We start from the raw sequence: 16,947 nt of genomic DNA, 5'->3' as shown, positions 1-16,947 counted from the left end.
ACTGCATTGAGGAAAGATAAGAAGCATCTGAAGGGTCAATCTGCAAGTGTGAATCTGGCTATGGGTCAAAGTGATGATGGTTCAAAACACTCATCTACAATTACTTCCTCTTCCATGGGACAGACTACTAATTCCCCTCGAATCGGGTCCTTGGGTTTTACTGCCGATGTGGTAGAGGTACTTAGCCGGGCCCTAGCCTGTCTAAGGACCAATTCTCTTCCATCCTCCTCCCTTGCCAGATCAGGTATTGTCTCTGCCTTTAGTGCAACTAGTACCATTGATCCTGCCTCTTGGATTATTGATTCTGGTGCAACTGACCACATGACACACATGTCTTCTCTATTTTCTTCCTATCATTTAATGTCTGGCCAAGATAAAATGAGGGCTGCTGATGGTTCTCTCTCTACCATCTCTGGGAAAGGAGTGGTTGACCTAAGCAAGGACCTCTCACTCAAATCTGTCTTGCATGCTTCCAAATTTTTCTTCAAATCTCTTATCTGTTTCAAAGCTTACTAAAAATTTGAATTATAGCATAAACTTTTTTCCTACTCATTGTGTTTTTCAGGACAGATTGACGAAGAGAACAATTGGGAGCGATCATGAGTGTGGAGGTCTCTACTACCTTGATGCAGACATCAGTTCGGCCTTGCAAACATCTGCTACTTGTAGTCAGTCCAATGTGGAGTCAATAGCTAGGTTACATCTGTGGCATGCTAGGCTAGGTCATTTACCTTTTTCATCATTGGAAGTGCTATTTCCAGAATTATTCAAAGGTGTTTCAAGTCAAGAGTTAGTTTGTGAAGTCTGTCAACTATCAAAGCAATGTAGAACTGTTTATTCAACTTCGAGTAATGAAATTTGAGCTTCTTTTGACTTAGTCCACTCTGATGTTTGGGGCCCCTCTCCCATTATTTCTGTTGATGGCTTTCGATACTTTATCAGTTTTATTGATCACTATTCTCGATGCACATGGATCTACTTATTAAAAGCACGAGAAGAAGTGCCGAGGGTAACCATGACATTTTGCAAAATGATTGAAACACAATTTGGTACGAAGGTCAAACAATTCAGGTCAGATAATGCTGCAGAATACTTTGAAAGGTCCTTGAATCTGTTTATGGAGGATGCTGGAATGATTCATCAATCATCTTGTGCTAGTACCCCCCAACAGAATGGGGTTGTTGAGCGCAAGAATAGGCACCTATTGGAGACTGCTCGAGCCTTACTATTTCAGCACAAAGTTCCAAAAAACTATTGGTCTCAAGCAATCCTTACTGCATCATATCTAATAAATCGAATGCTATCCAAGGTATTGGGGATGAAAACTCCTTTCTCTGTTCTTTGCCCTCATCTTCCTGACTTTTCTCTTCCACCGAGAGTCTTTGGTTGTGTATGCTTTATGCATGTCAAGGATCCGAAGAAGACCAAATTGGATCCTAGGGCTACAAAGGGAATCTTTTTGGGGTACTCCCCTACTTAGAAGGGATACAAGTGTTATGATCCAGTCACCAAGAAAAAATGTCACAAAGGATGTGGTATTCTTTGAGTCTCAATCCTATTTTCATTCTTCCCAGAATCCTCTTCAGGGGGAGACTAGTGGTATCCCGGGTGAATCTAGTGAGGCTCCAATTATACCAGCTACTACTAGTGATGTTGCAAATATTACTGAAGACTCCACCAGGCTGCAAAGAGATATCAGAATCACCTACAACAGAAGGAAGAAGGGTCCTCTAACTCATGATAGCAACCAATTGGACTCGGATCAACCTGTCTCAGAAACTCAAGGTAATCCTATCAGTTCCTCTAACTTGGATCTTCCTATTGCCCTTTGTAAGTCTACTCATTCTTGTACTATCAGACACCCCATTGCTGATTTTGTGTCTTACTCACATTCGTCTCCTCGTTATTGTTTTTTTGTGTCTGCTCTCTCTTCTATGCATGTTCCTACCAGGTATTTTGAGGCAGTATCTGACCCAAAATGGAAAGAGGCTATGGACGAAGAAATGAAGGCCTTAATGAAAGCAATAACTTGGGAATTAGTGGATCTACCAGAAGGAAAAGGTATTGTTGGATGCAAGTGGGTGTTCACTGTGAAGCATAGGGAGGACGGGTCCATTAAGAGGTACAAGGCTAGACTGGTAGCAAAAGGGTTTACTCAAAAAGAAGGGATTGACTACAAAGAAACCTTTGCTCCGGTGGCAAAACTCAACACAATCCGAGTTCTATTATCATTAGCTGCAAATTTCTCATGGGAGCTACATCAGTTGGACGTGAAGAATGCTTTCTTGAATGGCGACCTGCATGAAGAGGTGTTCATGGATCCTCCACCAGGTTATGGTTTTGGCAATAAGGTATGTAGACTGAGAAAAGCCCTATACGGCCTTAAGCAGTCCCCTCGAGCTTGGTTTGAGAAGCTATGTGGGGTCATGAAGAAAGGGGGTTATACTCAAAGTGGGGCAGATCATACCCTATTCATAAGGAAGAGAAATGGCAAACTTACGACACTTATTGTCTATGTGGATGATATGGTAATTACAGGGGATGATCAGGAAGAGATTAAAAGACTAAAGGAGGTTTTGGTTGCTGAATTTGAGATCAAAGACCTGGGCCAACTGAGATACTTTCTTGGGATTGAAGTTGCAAGGTCCAAAGAGGGCATCTATATATGTCAGCGGAAATACATCCTTGATCTTCTTCAAGAGATAGGCATGATGGGGTGTAGGCCAGCAGATACCCCAATAGAACAGAATCATGGTCTACAGGAGTCAGTAGGAGAGGACTACCTTGATAAGGAAAGATACCAAAAGCTAGTGGGGAAGTTGATTTACCTGTCCCTCACTCGCCCTGACATTGCTTATGCTGTACATGTTGTCAGTCAGTTCATGCACACTCCTAAAATTCCTCACATGAAAGCTGTGGAAAGGATCCTCAAATATTTGAAGTCTTGCCCGGGGGAAGGGATTCTGTTCAGGAAAAACAATAAAATTGAAGTTAAAGGATATACTGATGCAGATTGGATTGGCTCTGTTGGGGACAGAAAGTCTACTTCTGGGTACTGCACCTTTGTTGGAGGAAATTTAGTTACATGGAGGAGTAAAAAACAGAATGTGGTTGCTAGATCTAGTGCAGAGGCCGAATACCAAGCTATGGCTCATGGTGTTGCTGAACTTTTATGGCTTAAGATCCTGCTTGGTGAACTTGGAATAAAGATTGAGTGTCCTCTTAGGTTGTACTATGACAACAAGGCTGCCATCAACATTGCAAATAACCCAGTGCAACATGATAGAACGAAACATATTGAGATAGACCGTCACTTTGTTAGAGAAAGAATTGTCTCAGGAGAACTCTGCATTCCTAATACTCCCTTCGAGATGCAGATTGCAGAAGTTCTGACTAAAGGGCTAGCTACAGTGAAATTCGTGGATTTACTTGGCAAGCTAAACATGATTGACATCCATGCTTAGCTTGAAGGGGAGTGTTGGTTCGGCTGTCTTAATTTGTATGTTTATCTTTGTTGGGTCTTAAGTCATTAGTTATTGGGCCTAATCTTATTTAGTGTTTATTTTGACTAGGTGTCCCATCACTAATCAGGGGCATTCTTGTCTATTTATGTAACATTATGTAATGTTCTTATATATAATAGATTAGGGCTGGCTGAGGACTATTCTGCCACCCATCTCATATCTTCTTCTTCTTCTTCCTCTTCTCTCATTCGACAGCCCTATTTCAGCAAACAAAAGTATTGAAACTAATAGATCTACCATTTTTAGATATGATAATTTACCATGCTCTGATATGAAATTAATTGTTATTTTGTAAATAAGTAATGATCCTATTCAATTTATATACACTCTGGCTAGTATAAAAACTAGGAAGCTAACCTAGAATTTAGGTTCTCTTTGCTAAGTTTCATCACCAAGGTAATTAGACACTCCACTATTGCAGCATCACCCAGAAATTGTATATATACCTTACAATTGATAAAAAGAAGATAATGTACTAAAATTACAATAAAAACTTTATTATATTTTTATACCTCTTGATTAGCATCCAACTCATATCCATTCTTTGCTGCCAATGCTTTAGCAATCCCCACAGATTCCTGGAAGTCAAATGTAGAAGTTAAGCCTCAATAAAAAAGGCATCATAAGAAAATAGATCAAATAGTATGTCTTACCAATATAGCCACACCCGTGATAAGAAGAGTTGTTGGAATTAAAGACTTTGCATACCCAAAATTTTTAGGAATGGAAAATTTTGGAAGTCCTTGTGGAATTTCTCCTACCTAAACCAACAATCAAGGATTCAGATCTTATCGTTCTTATGATGTTATGTGCATTTCTAAATAATTTATAATTTTTTTATTCTATAAGAAAAAACCCTATCTAAAACAGATGAGGGATGTAATTATTACATTAGTTCCATTCTTCTTTTTTCTTTTGAAAAAAAAGGTCATGAAAGGGAGGAACTTGCAAGAGATGGGCTAATGAGTAGACACTCTTGTCTCTTAACACAACAACCATAATGCTCTATGCTGTCATCCATTAATATACCATGTTCACACGAGTTTCATTTGTCAATTATGTCAATATATGCATAAATGCACATTTTTTGAGTATGCATTCCATTCTTTGTAAGAAGAAAAAAAAACATTTTGCAATTACAGCCTTTTTTCATATTTATCTAACTATACAGAATTAATACACTGCAAATCAATATATAACATTTTTCCTTTCAATATAATAGAATAAAGCATATGTTGATCAAGGAAATACAAACCATTTTATTAAAATGTTCTATTGTCATTCCTTAAGTGCTTGCATTGTATGAAATATCAAGATAAGGTTTAGTTTACAAGGTTTTGAAAATCATTTTTCACCTATTCATTATTTATACCTAGGCTACCTGATGCAAGACGCAAATGAAATTCAGAGTAATTTGTGAGTTATTTGGGCCTTGACCTGAAACAGGAGAGAAAACTATCTCAAGTCTGCACTCAACTTGTGGTCAAAATTTACATGTTTAACTTCATTTTGGTGTCATTAGAAGGTTTATTCAATTATGTACCTGAAAATACCAAGATTATATACGACATAGACAATAATTTAATGACCTAATTTATGAACAGTCAGTGAGTCTATGGCGGGATTTCTATTTTTAGGTTATTTTTTGAGTTAATGCTTTAGGATTTGTTTTGGTAAGCATTAGGTTTAAGTTGCTTATTTATTACAAATTTATGTCAAACATTTAATGCATTAAAATTTCAATTTTAATTATTTTATGAGTTACGACTTCTACTCAGTTTAAGTCATTGCATTTATGTATGTCATCTGGAGAGTGTTTACAAGTCTTTAGATTAGAGATATACATCTATATAAGGTCCATAACATTCCTCTAAAAGAGAATGATGAGCTTGACAATAAAAGTTTGCCCTTGGCTTCTTTTCTTTAAGTATGATGCTCAAGAACTTTTCTTCTTTGGTATGACTCCATCTAAGGCCTCGTATTCTGTTTGGCAGAACTCTATACTTGATTCAGGAAAAGAGATGCAACTCCTGTAGTTTTTTTTAAGATAACTGAAATCCATTAATAGGGAAAAGTACATGAGATGATGTACACAAAAGAGCTAAAAAGATAGCTAATAAAGGCTACACAGGCAGGGAGCTAGCACTATGAAGACAATCTAGAAAATAACTCCTGTAGTTATTTTCTTTTAGCATTTTTTCTTTCTCTTAATCTTTATTTCTGTTACTTTAAGTTTTCCATGGTTTGTGAATTTGATCATTCCAAGGCTATCCTACTTCACCACTTTAATAAGCATAAAATGTAGTAAGAGTTCCTTTCCCTCTTTTTATGTGTTACTTATCACTACCCATTATCTGCTTGACATAACAAAAAAAAAAAAAAAAGACTAGTTTCCCTTAAAGGTAATAGAAGTAAGGTATAGGGTTTTAATTAACCAAATGCCTTTTAGTTCAAATTTTTAACTCCTCAAATGTATACTAACATTTATTCGAAGTAAGTTTTGTCTCTTTGTTGAAGGCTTTGGCTCAACAACTGAAGCCCAGGGCATAGACTTGACAAACTAAGTGTCTTCAGAGAGTATATATGACCCCAAGGCAGAGGATGGAAGCATCAAACATAAAAATCTCTTATATGTAGAGCAAAGGGCTCTACTTTTGATAAGGGATTTTGGCTAGAGGCTTAGAAGACTGCAGTATAATATACATTCGTTGCTGTGGGATACAGGAAAACTTTGCTCTGAATAAGGAAGTCAATGCCCTCAGTAAGGGCAAACCATCCTATCTGCAAGGATTTGGGTGCTAAAACCTAAAGGTTTGCCTTCTGAAAATTGCAATATCTACCTCTCAATATATGTTGTTATTGTTATATTTTGGTAATTGTGTTTTTCATAAAATTTAAATCAAGGATTTGAAAGTACAGGATCCACAATTCAAAATACCACATTTCATAATTGATCTTGCAAATGGTTCACAAGATGTTGCCTAAAGATCAAAAGCTAACCCATTTTCTTATGTGTACATATTAGCTCAAAAATAAGTGTTCCCTTGACACCCCTTGCTTAGCTAAGGTATCTGCCATAGAATTTGATGATCTATTGACCCACTTGAATGTGGCCTTAGCTTCTCTTGCTAGCCTCCTGATCTCCCTCATTTCCTGCCTGTACATCCATGGGCCCTCATTATTATTCACCATCCCGCTCACTCACTACCGCCATGAAATCTCCATCAACTTCTATTTGATCCATATTCATCTATTTAGCTAGTTTTAACCCTTATAGGAGAGAAGTAATTTCTGTTTTCAGAAAGTTCCCAAATTCATATTGGACCTGAATATAGAGCCAAAACATATCCACTTCCATCTCTGAAAACCTGCCCCATACATTAAGGGCAAATATTTCCATAGGAACTGCCATCAAAGTTCATTTTCACTCTATTGCAAGTGGGTGGAATCCAAACTTCTTGACTTGTCACCTTCAAAGTTGAAGAGGCTGCTATTGTATTCCACCCTCTAAGGCAATCATCTACTGAGAAGTCCTTGAAGATCTCCATTGTTTTAATCCAATGGATTACCTTGAGCTTGATCCCTTCTATTAAAGCTCTTACATTCTTAAACTTCCCTTTAAACAGTCTGTTATTTCCTAACTTCCCCCTTTCTTTTTGTCATAGAAATGAGACTTAAGCTGAATAAGTTAGCAACATCCAAAGGAGAAATCCATCTGAATCCAAGGGGAGTCACAAATGAGCAGGAGATTAGTACTAATGGGACAAAGTCTCACCACTAGCATTGCATAGATAACAGATATGAGGGGAAACACAGAAGTTAGTCCCCCTTTTTTGATGCATGTCACTAATGTTTATCTTACTGAGGGCCACTTCCCAACAAAAAAGTACGAGTTTTTTAAGGGGGGATTGGCTCATACCATACTTCCTTAACCAGAAAATCCTGCTATCCAGACAAGAGGGATCAAGACTGATCATTTACAAAGCTGCTAGCAGATCTAGCAATAGGAATAACTTCCCCCTCCTAAGTCCTCTTCTTAGCTCTAAGTCCCAAGCAACACTGTTTATTTAGATGTTTTGAGAGTCTCACCAGGGAGACAAAGTAACTTTCCTGATTAGTTACTTCAGCTAACCATATATGGATAGATCTTAGTTTTTGGAACTTTGTGCATTGTTAATTTTACGAGGGTTAGGATAACAAATATTGCAGTTCAGGAAATAGATTGCTAATCTCTACTTATATATACCTAAATACTCAAAAGAGATGAACAAAAAAAAGTTAACATGAATTACAACATCTCTGTATTGGCATAAAATAGAGCAGAGGATGACCATATCACGCAATAATATAATATTAGTAAGTGAATAAAGTAGAAGTTATTCTTACCACAGAAATGGAAGATGGATGGAATATTTTAACAAAAGTTGTACCAAGAACAACTGCTGTAAGGGGACCTGTAGCTCGTAGGAATCGCAAATGCTCCCTTGATTTTCCCTAAAACATCCATAGCATGAATGCATCAAAAGATGATTAAGAAAGTAGTTTATGCTAAATGTAAAGAAAAAAGACACCAGTAAACTCCTACCAAGTGCTTCATGACCAGAAGAATTGCAAGAATGATTGACCCCATTACGAAGGGGGGCCATGAAAACTACAATAGAAAAAATCCAAGGTCAGTGAAAAGAATATATTCGGTTCTTAAATTATGCTCAAAATTAAACAATAATTGTTAATGTTACAGCACAATATCAGATTCAACCAGTCCAAATATTGAGGCAGTACTTATAGATCCCTTTTAAGCAATAAATTGCAAATTGTACTTTTTTACCTATGGAAAATTTTAAGGGATTTAAAAAAATTTAGATGGTCACCCTCAACCTGGAGTAAATTTTTGGGTTTAAAAAAGTTTTTAGGGGATGATTTGGGCACATCTGAATTTTGATGTGTAAGTCATATCCCAAATGAAAAGACAGGAGATGCTTATGATGATCAAAACTAGAGTATAGAGGGATGTCTTTATTTTAGAGACTCAAACAAGAAAGTACCTCTTTATCATTAACAAGGCTCTTCTCTTGTTCATTAAAAGTTGTGCACTCAGATCACCACCTAGGTTTTCTGGTGGCATATAGAACATTATCATTTCATACATACCCCTGTTAAGAGTAGGTTTGGTACAGGTCAACCCAATCCAACTAAATAAAATTGAATACCAAATCCAACCTGCCCTATCCCATGAATAGTACCCCCATACTTGGTAAAGGATATATCTACAAGTGTTCCAATGCTACTATGTCAATGGGTCAGGTTTGGTACAGGTCAGCCTCAACCCAAACCCAATAGGTTGGGTCAAGGCAGGTTTACCCCAACCCGTTGCCATCCCTAGTCAAGACGTATACAACATAATGAAATATAGAATCATAATAACCAATTTAAATCACATTATGATATGAAAATAACATTGTTTTTTCTAGATTATTGATAACACTGCCAAAAGTACAAACTTATTCTTTGGGGTTCACCAAACTGGATATTCTGCCAATGAGAAAATCCAACATCTATACCAACATTGAACTTCAAAAAACTTGCCACCAATACCAATCATGTTTCATGGTTCCTATTTGTCTATTGCTACATTCTTGTTAATGCTGTTGATGGTTTTAGTCTTGTCCAGTTTAGGATAGACTCGGTCCCACCCCAATAAATAAATGTGAAGAACCAGTTCCAACCAGAACCTAAGACTGACCCAATTATTAATTTGGAACTACTGGGTCTGACCCAATAAGACCCAATTATAATTGACAGATATACTTTTAACCTGTAAGTTGACAATAAACCTACTTATTTTGTTAAGCAGACATAGTTCTGACATCATAATGTGATAATATTACAAATATATCATGAGAACAAAATAAGTATTAGAATGGGGTGTCTTTTTAACATGCTAATACATACATACATAATATGTATGTATGTATGTATGTATGTATGTATTGGGACACACAGTGCAGACCCAAACCCTATATAATTGAGTTGGTTCAGTTCAGTTGGGTCTGCCCAAACCTTTTTTTTAATATAAATAAAGAATAAAATTTTATTACTAAAATGATAAAGTACATAAAACATAGGTGACAAGGAGTCATCCCCAGTAAACATAAAGCCAAGAAAAGATGATAAATTCACTACTCCAACATGCAAAAGTCGTAATCCAAAGTACAAGAAGTCAAATAAAGTACTTAAAGTTTGCCAAAAGTCTGATCCAAAGTCTTCTTTACTGAGGCCTTCAAATTCCAGAAGAACCAGCACCCAAGCAACTACCCTTGAACTGATTGCCGCCCCAACTTATTCTAAACTTTTCATCTTCCCCTCAGACATTCTTTGGTTTCTCTCCTTCCAAACCTCCCAGCAAACAGAAAAGCGAATGCAGCTCCAAATGCAGCTCCAAATGCTTTTAGATTTAGGATTTTCATGGAATCTCGGCCAGCAACCAAAGATCCTCAACAGTATTAGTTGGCACCCATCTGGCCACCTTGAAGAGCTTGAAGAGATAGGCCCAAATGCCTTTCACAAACTTACATTGAACCAACAGGTGTAAAATGTTCTCCTCTTCATCCATACACATAACACATCTATTTGGGAACCGATATCCTCTTTTCTTCAGCATATCTTGAGTAAGAATACTACCCATTAACCAACCAAGCAAATGTTTTTACCCTTGGAGGAACTGGTTTTCCCCAAACACCTTTTATTGGTTCAGCCTCCACCTGATTCCTCATTAGCACATTATAATCGACTTGACTGTGAAACTTCCATCTTTACATTCTTTCCACCATTTGACATCTGAAGCCTAAGGGTCAACTACCACCACCTGCATATTTGCCAACAGCCCCACAAATTACTCCACCTCCCAATCAAATAAAGGTCTCCTAAAGTTAGGGCACCAAACCACTGCACCATTGATGATCTCATAACATTGGGCGCAATAGACACTCATTTTCTTGCTCAAGCTATAAATCTTGGGCAAAGGTCACAAACCCTTCCAACTCCAATCCAATCATCCTCCCAAAATCTTAAACTAGACCCATTCCCCACTCTCCAAGAAAAGAAAGGCTGCATCAATGAATTAAACTTAATGATCCCCTTCTACACACTTACCCCATAAGATGACCTCACTTTCCTCACATCCCACCCAAAGTTTACCACCCCATACTTACATGCTACCACCCTTCTCCATAGAGCTTCCCTCTGCCTCCTAAGCATCCATACCCACTTCCCCAATAATGCTTTATTGAAGACTCCCACCCTTCACTCCCGATCTCCCATCTTTTTTAGCTCTACACACCAAGTCCCACTTAACCAAATGGAATTTCTTTCTTTCCACCTTGATGTTCCATAGGAAATCCCTTTGTAACCTCTCAATCTCTTCCACCACTGATGTCGGACCTTTAACAATGATTGATAGTATATTGGAAAATTTGAGAGGACACTTTTTATTAGTGTTATTTCCCCCCAAATGACAGTTATTTCCCTTTCTGGTCCGACAATCTCTGTTCAATTCTATGATTTCTATCTAGTACAGGTTGCCATGTGGAGGAGGCAACCACCCTAGCCCCGATTGGAAACTCCAGATGGGAAAAAAGGAATTCTCCTAATAAATATCCCATATCTCCACCAAGGTCTGCCCCAACCATTGACAGCCCTAATTATCATCATTCTCTTCCTACATAATGGTATCCATCTAATGGAAATAATGACTTCATCCATTTTTTGGTATAGTTGCATTACATATATTCTTAATTGCAGTTGCTATGAGTAATTCAAACTCTCAACTCTGAAGCATGCCTCCACAATACAAGTTGTGCTTTCCCCAGTATCTGCTCCTCTCAATAAAAACTATATCTTTGGAATGCAATAAGTGGTTACTAGTTAGCAAATTTGTCTATAGAATGCATATATGTGTATTGATGTTTTAACAATGGATATGGCACTGAAAATAGCATAATGGCAGAATAGGACTCATGTAGAAAACCCATATAATTAGGAGAAGGCTTTGTTATATATTTATTGATATCTTTTTTGAAAAAAAATCTAAATTGCATATTTTTCATAAATACAGAAAATTGTGTGAATAAAATAAGGCTTCCGACCAATGTTGGTACCTACTATCTGAAGTCTTGGGAGGGATGGACTGGATATGGACCTAACCTTACACACTTATTTATTTATTTTTTGCACCTAGCAGCCATTCTCAGACTAAAACTTGCATTCTTATGCTTGTCAGTCCAACATTTTTCTGTTACACCAACCAATGGCTCCCATGGAAAAATATGTGAATAATTTGGGAAAATGTATAACACATGAATAATTCATATTTTCAAAGACACTGGTCCAAAAATTAGGGAAATTTTAATTTTATATATACTTTAAAATATTAAAATATATTTATATTTCACATATGCATATATTTAATATATTATACACATAAAATATACTGAGTTTTTTACTTCAAACTTTTCATATGATAACATATTAAACACATAGGATGAGCATGCATACCATAGTATTAAACACAGTATATATGATTATTTCCTGTATCATGTCTATGACATGCACATGTTTACTAACTATGAGCATGCATACCATAGTATCCCATTTGGTAGACAAAGGATAAATCATGTGATGATTTGTCCTCTTACTCTCACACTAGTTACCACTTAATTGTGTCTATGATGATGTTGATACACCCTCTTAAGCCTCTCATACAGCAAGCTAGGTTATCTTATGCTTTATATGAGTAAAAGACCTGTCAAGACTCAAGAATATTCTTCTTTTTATGTAAAATTATCTATTAATTGAATAAACAAGAAGATAGCCTAGTACCAAATATGGTTACCGTTTAGCCCTGCACCTGGCACATATATACTCAGACCATGCATACAGAGGCACAAAATAAAGGTGGAAAAAGAAAGGAAAGAAAGAAAATCTTTATCTGTTGCTTCTCAAGGAGGACTAATGATTCAAAGGAAAATTGGCATGTTATAGCTTTCAGTCGAGCAACTAACAGTAGCACAAGTTATTGCATTACCATTAAGAAACTAAGTTGGTCAAAATATCTTTTTCACCGCTAATTAGGAAGTAAAGGATTACTGAGTATAGTCAGTTAAGTCAAGTTCATGTCCTAGTGGAAATCATCATAATTTTCAAAGGGCTTCTACTTGCATACTTCTGATAATTAAAGCTGATTATTCTACTTAATAATTATTGATATGTGGATACCCAATCCATCAGTTAGTGCATATGGAAGTGGTTGTTCAGAACCCCAACAGGAAGGACTCATCTCTTTTGATTGCTCTTTCCCTCTTTTTGTTTGGTTGAAGATCTTCTTGTTTTCTACATGTATAGGGAAGCAGCTCAAGTTAATTTCTACATATGTCTTCTATTGTCACAATGTGTAGAATATGCCACCAATAGGAATTTTGTTTCTCCTTAACCGGTTGGCATATTGGACTAAGTTTTATCATTCTAATGTTACTTTAGGACCATCATATAAACCTACAATGTTACTATACAACTATTATGTAACCCTATGAATGTCAGGATAACATCAATATATTAACCACAAAGCGCCTGATTAGAAATGGGTAAGAAAAAAAAAGTGGAAACAGGATGATGACAGCTCTATGGGGAAAACTATATCTATAGAAGATCTGCAAATGTGATAATTACAAATGATAATAGGATCAACACAGATTGAATCATATGACAAAAACTTCTTATTCCAAATAGTTGAAATATGAAGTAGCATAAGCAGTTTAATGTAAAAAAAAAAAACTAAAGGGCATGTTAAATAATGAAACCTTGAGGCCCAGTAGTGTAGGAGATTTGTGATCAACATCCATTGAGGTTACATATGTCCAGGCCCATCAAACAAGTACTGAAGTAATAAGTACGGTTATATTTTGACAGTTAAAAGCCTACACAAAATTCTCTTGAATTCAAGGTCAGCTTGCAATGTTACATATTAAGCCCACTAACCAATAAGATCCCAGAGTATGCTATAGCAACAAATAACAAATTCAAATAAACTAATGTATAAAAGAAGTTTCCATTGTAAAGCAATTTTATGATGTTTGCACCGGCACTTATCGATAAATAGCACTATCCAATTTATTACAAGCAACTAAAGAAATCAACAATCACAGAGGTGCTAGAGCATACCTTACTGGCTCCAGCAATAACACTCTTAATGAGTGGCACAATTTTGCTGCTTCGTACAATACTATATCCCAAGAAGTATTTGGCTTGAGATAAGGCAATTACAATGGCTGAAGCAGTTGTAAAGCCAGAAATCACAGAGTGACTGATGAATCGAATCAGCCATCCAAGCCTATAGAGATGCATGAAGACATGATTCAACAAATTGATATCAAGAAAAGGTAAAGAAAGAAACTAAAAGCATACACATGTATGTGCCCAGTCATATTGCCTTAGCATCAATTGTTATCAAGGCACATTTTTTTTTTATAGTGCTGGTAAAAAATTAACAGTTATTCATAGTGAGATTCTTCCTACATTATCATTTCAACAAATGTCCATTTCAGCATCGCCTTTTTCCACCATTAATGGAAAATTTACTCAGAAAGACAAGATAATAAAACAGAAGATACAAAGAGAACACCAGAAAAAGCATCTAGTGCAAGATTCTCACCAAAGAAACACAAAAAGAAAAAGAAGACAGGAAAAAATAAAAGAAAGTAAGAGCAGAAAAGATGGTTCAAATTACATAATCATCCCCAAGAGTCAACTGTTTGCGATGTCATCCCATGTTACCCGGATACGGCAAGGACATATCTGGATATGGTATTGGATATGACATTTGTACTAAAAATTGAAATATCCAACACAATACAACACCCTTGTACAGGTATATGGGTATCATTGATGTCATCTACAGGAAAGAAGCAAGCTAGCCAACCACAGTGTTACTTGGATAGAGAAAACAACCTTAGAGCTTTACTTGGCTAAAGAAAGCTAATGAAATCCACAGAGTCAGCCTCAGCCATCAATTTCTCAACGCCGAAAGAGGTAAATAATCTAAGGCCCAAAAGAAAAGAAAAAACCTTGTCTCTGTGAGAAACCTTGAAACCAGAAAACCCAGAGAAAGCAACATGATCTTGCCCAAACTGTTCCTAAACCATGTTTCAGACCATAATCGATTTCAGGATCCCATCTCCAAAACCTCATATCTATTTCTGGCACACTAAGCATGCCTGTTTAGCCCACAATCCCCACATAGTTCCAAAAAGTGCAACCTTTCCAAGTTGTCTGAACATCTACACATCATTTTATGATATCAAATGTAAATCTGAACTTTTATCTTGGATGAATATATATTGCAACACCTCAACAGTTAAAATAGAAGAACGACCAGAGTTTGGTTAGAAAAATTGGATCCCTTGGATCTCACATTCACATCTAATAGAACACCTCATGAGGCAGAAAGTGGAAGATATAATTGGTAATACCTCAAGAGCCCCATAATGCATTCCAATATTCCAACCAAAAGTGCCAGCAATATTGCAAGTTCCGTGTACAATTCATCAGTAGAATCAACAATGCTACCCAACACATTAGATACCAGGAGAGAAACCAATGCGACTGGACCAATTGCAAGCTGACGAGATGACCCAAAGATGGCATACACAAATACGGGAACTAAACCAGAGTCTGTTTATCAAAAGGTGAATCAGTATTATCTAGAGATGGATATTTATTGCAAAATTCAGATATAATTATTAGAGCATACAAGAACCATTAGGCATCTAATAATGTTATCAGCTGGTTGACATCCAGGTAAATGACGATCAACTGCAAAGCAACTTCACTGTGGTAAAGGGCAAGCAAACTGTTAAACCACAGTGGAATCTGATCCTCATCCAATTGGTGACAGAAGGGTGGTGGCACTATTAGCATTAAATAGTAACCAGAAAGTGGTAAAGAAGAAAAGCAAGTACCTCCCAACAGATTGTACCAATCATATTGCACAAAACACTGCAGAAGCGTAATCTAAATACATGGTAATGGTCTCTGATAAACTTACACAGTCCATATATTGGATGAAGTCCAGCTAACCTTGCATAAGACATTGACTGTTCAATCATGACAAAAGTCAAAAGACAACGGTTAGGCGGCAGAGGTGTTCAAGTGCAGTTGCAGAAAGAAACGACTTTGTAATTCAATTTCAATCTAATATCCAAGAGAAGAACATAATTCACCCTTGTACTAAGAGAAAGAATGATAACTAAACTAGTTCACACGGTCGAGAGGGTATATACAATTCTTAAATAACAACAAATTTGAATAAACCTGGAACAAGAATAAGGGAGCTATATAATTTTCAGGAACTCGGGCAGCTAATGGCATGAAACCAAGCAAGCTATGTATTCATGGGTGAATTGGCATAAATTTAACCAAATTAGGACACTAATCGGCCAAAAATGATGGAACAAGAAGAAGTCGGACAAATTCAGAGACAAGAAACCCCGACAACCGAGAGAGAGAGAGAGAGAGAGACCTGAGGAACGAGCATGACTCCAACGGTGATGCCAGCCATGAGATCGATCTGAAGGTACTCTCTCCATCTGTAAGTACGGATCCATCGGGAGCAGGGGAGGAGGAGGTCAAGCCAATCGATACAGGACAAACGCAGGAACTTGGAGCGCCATTTGGAGAGCAGAGGAGGAATAGAAGCGGAAGGGGCCGTTGAGAATGATGACGAAGATGTGGGGTGTTGAAGAGGGATGACCTTCACCGGCCGATTCGGCATCGCGACTACAGAATAATTATCAGTAGCAGCGGCAGTAAGGTCACTCGAACTCGAGGTGGCATAAGTTATCTCCATGAGCTCCCTCGAGCAACAAGCGAAGCATCATAGCGTCCAGCCGTCCACCCAATCACCAATGGCGATTGTACTGCTCTGCTGCAGCAGCCAGTGCGAGTGGTCCTCCAGCAAACAAATACCAGAATATTTAGAAAGAAAAATAAAATAAAAAATCAGTGAGAAAGAGCAAGATGACGACTACTCGGGAAAAGGAGGACGAAGAAGATGACGACGAAAACGTCTGTAAACCCAAAATGGCCAAAAACTAACGTATCGGTTAATGATCAAGTAAGCAGTTCGTTCGAACTACACGAAATAACTGATGCCGGAAGGACATGATACCGGAAGGATTTGACCAATCAAAATCCCACGTTAATTAATTTTGATGAAAACCCGCCTGATTGATTGCCAGCTTACCACTTTGCCGGTTGATTGGTTATACATTTTCCGGTATTTCCGGCATGATAGGCAAATGCTAGAGAAAAAGAACATGAGATGTGATGATTGGTGATCTCACAAAACGGGGTCCAACGAGGCAATTTCTAA

At 37.3% G+C, this 16,947-nt stretch overlaps 1 protein-coding gene across 3 annotated transcripts in view; it reads right to left on the bottom strand.

The window, feature by feature from the left end:
• Positions 1-16,947, bottom strand: part of LOC148868190 (sulfate transporter 4.1, chloroplastic-like) — a 55,084-nt gene extending 38,137 nt beyond the window's left edge. For 2 of the 3 annotated variants that reach the window (XM_088970216.1, XM_088970217.1), the window contains exons 1-8: positions 16,096-16,947; positions 15,622-15,670; positions 15,047-15,248; positions 13,740-13,908; positions 8,110-8,175; positions 7,911-8,018; positions 4,178-4,285; positions 4,037-4,102 (exon numbers count right to left, since the gene is read on the bottom strand). In XM_088970216.1, the coding sequence (XP_088826342.1) occupies positions 4,037-4,102; positions 4,178-4,285; positions 7,911-8,018; positions 8,110-8,175; positions 13,740-13,908; positions 15,047-15,248; positions 15,622-15,670; positions 16,096-16,422 (1,095 nt within the window). In that variant the 5' untranslated portion in view covers positions 16,423-16,947. The remainder of the gene's footprint in view (positions 1-4,036; positions 4,103-4,177; positions 4,286-7,910; positions 8,019-8,109; positions 8,176-13,739; positions 13,909-15,046; positions 15,249-15,621; positions 15,671-16,095) is intronic. The other variant, XM_088970218.1, reaches the window with a different exon arrangement.

This window comes from Nelumbo lutea, chromosome 2, assembly GCF_056320005.1.
Source record: "Nelumbo lutea isolate HS-2025 chromosome 2, American lotus-T2T, whole genome shotgun sequence".
NCBI lineage: Eukaryota > Viridiplantae > Streptophyta > Magnoliopsida > Proteales > Nelumbonaceae > Nelumbo > Nelumbo lutea.
Note: the sequence above shows the minus strand (reverse complement) of the source record. Positions and strands in the feature narration are given on the sequence as shown.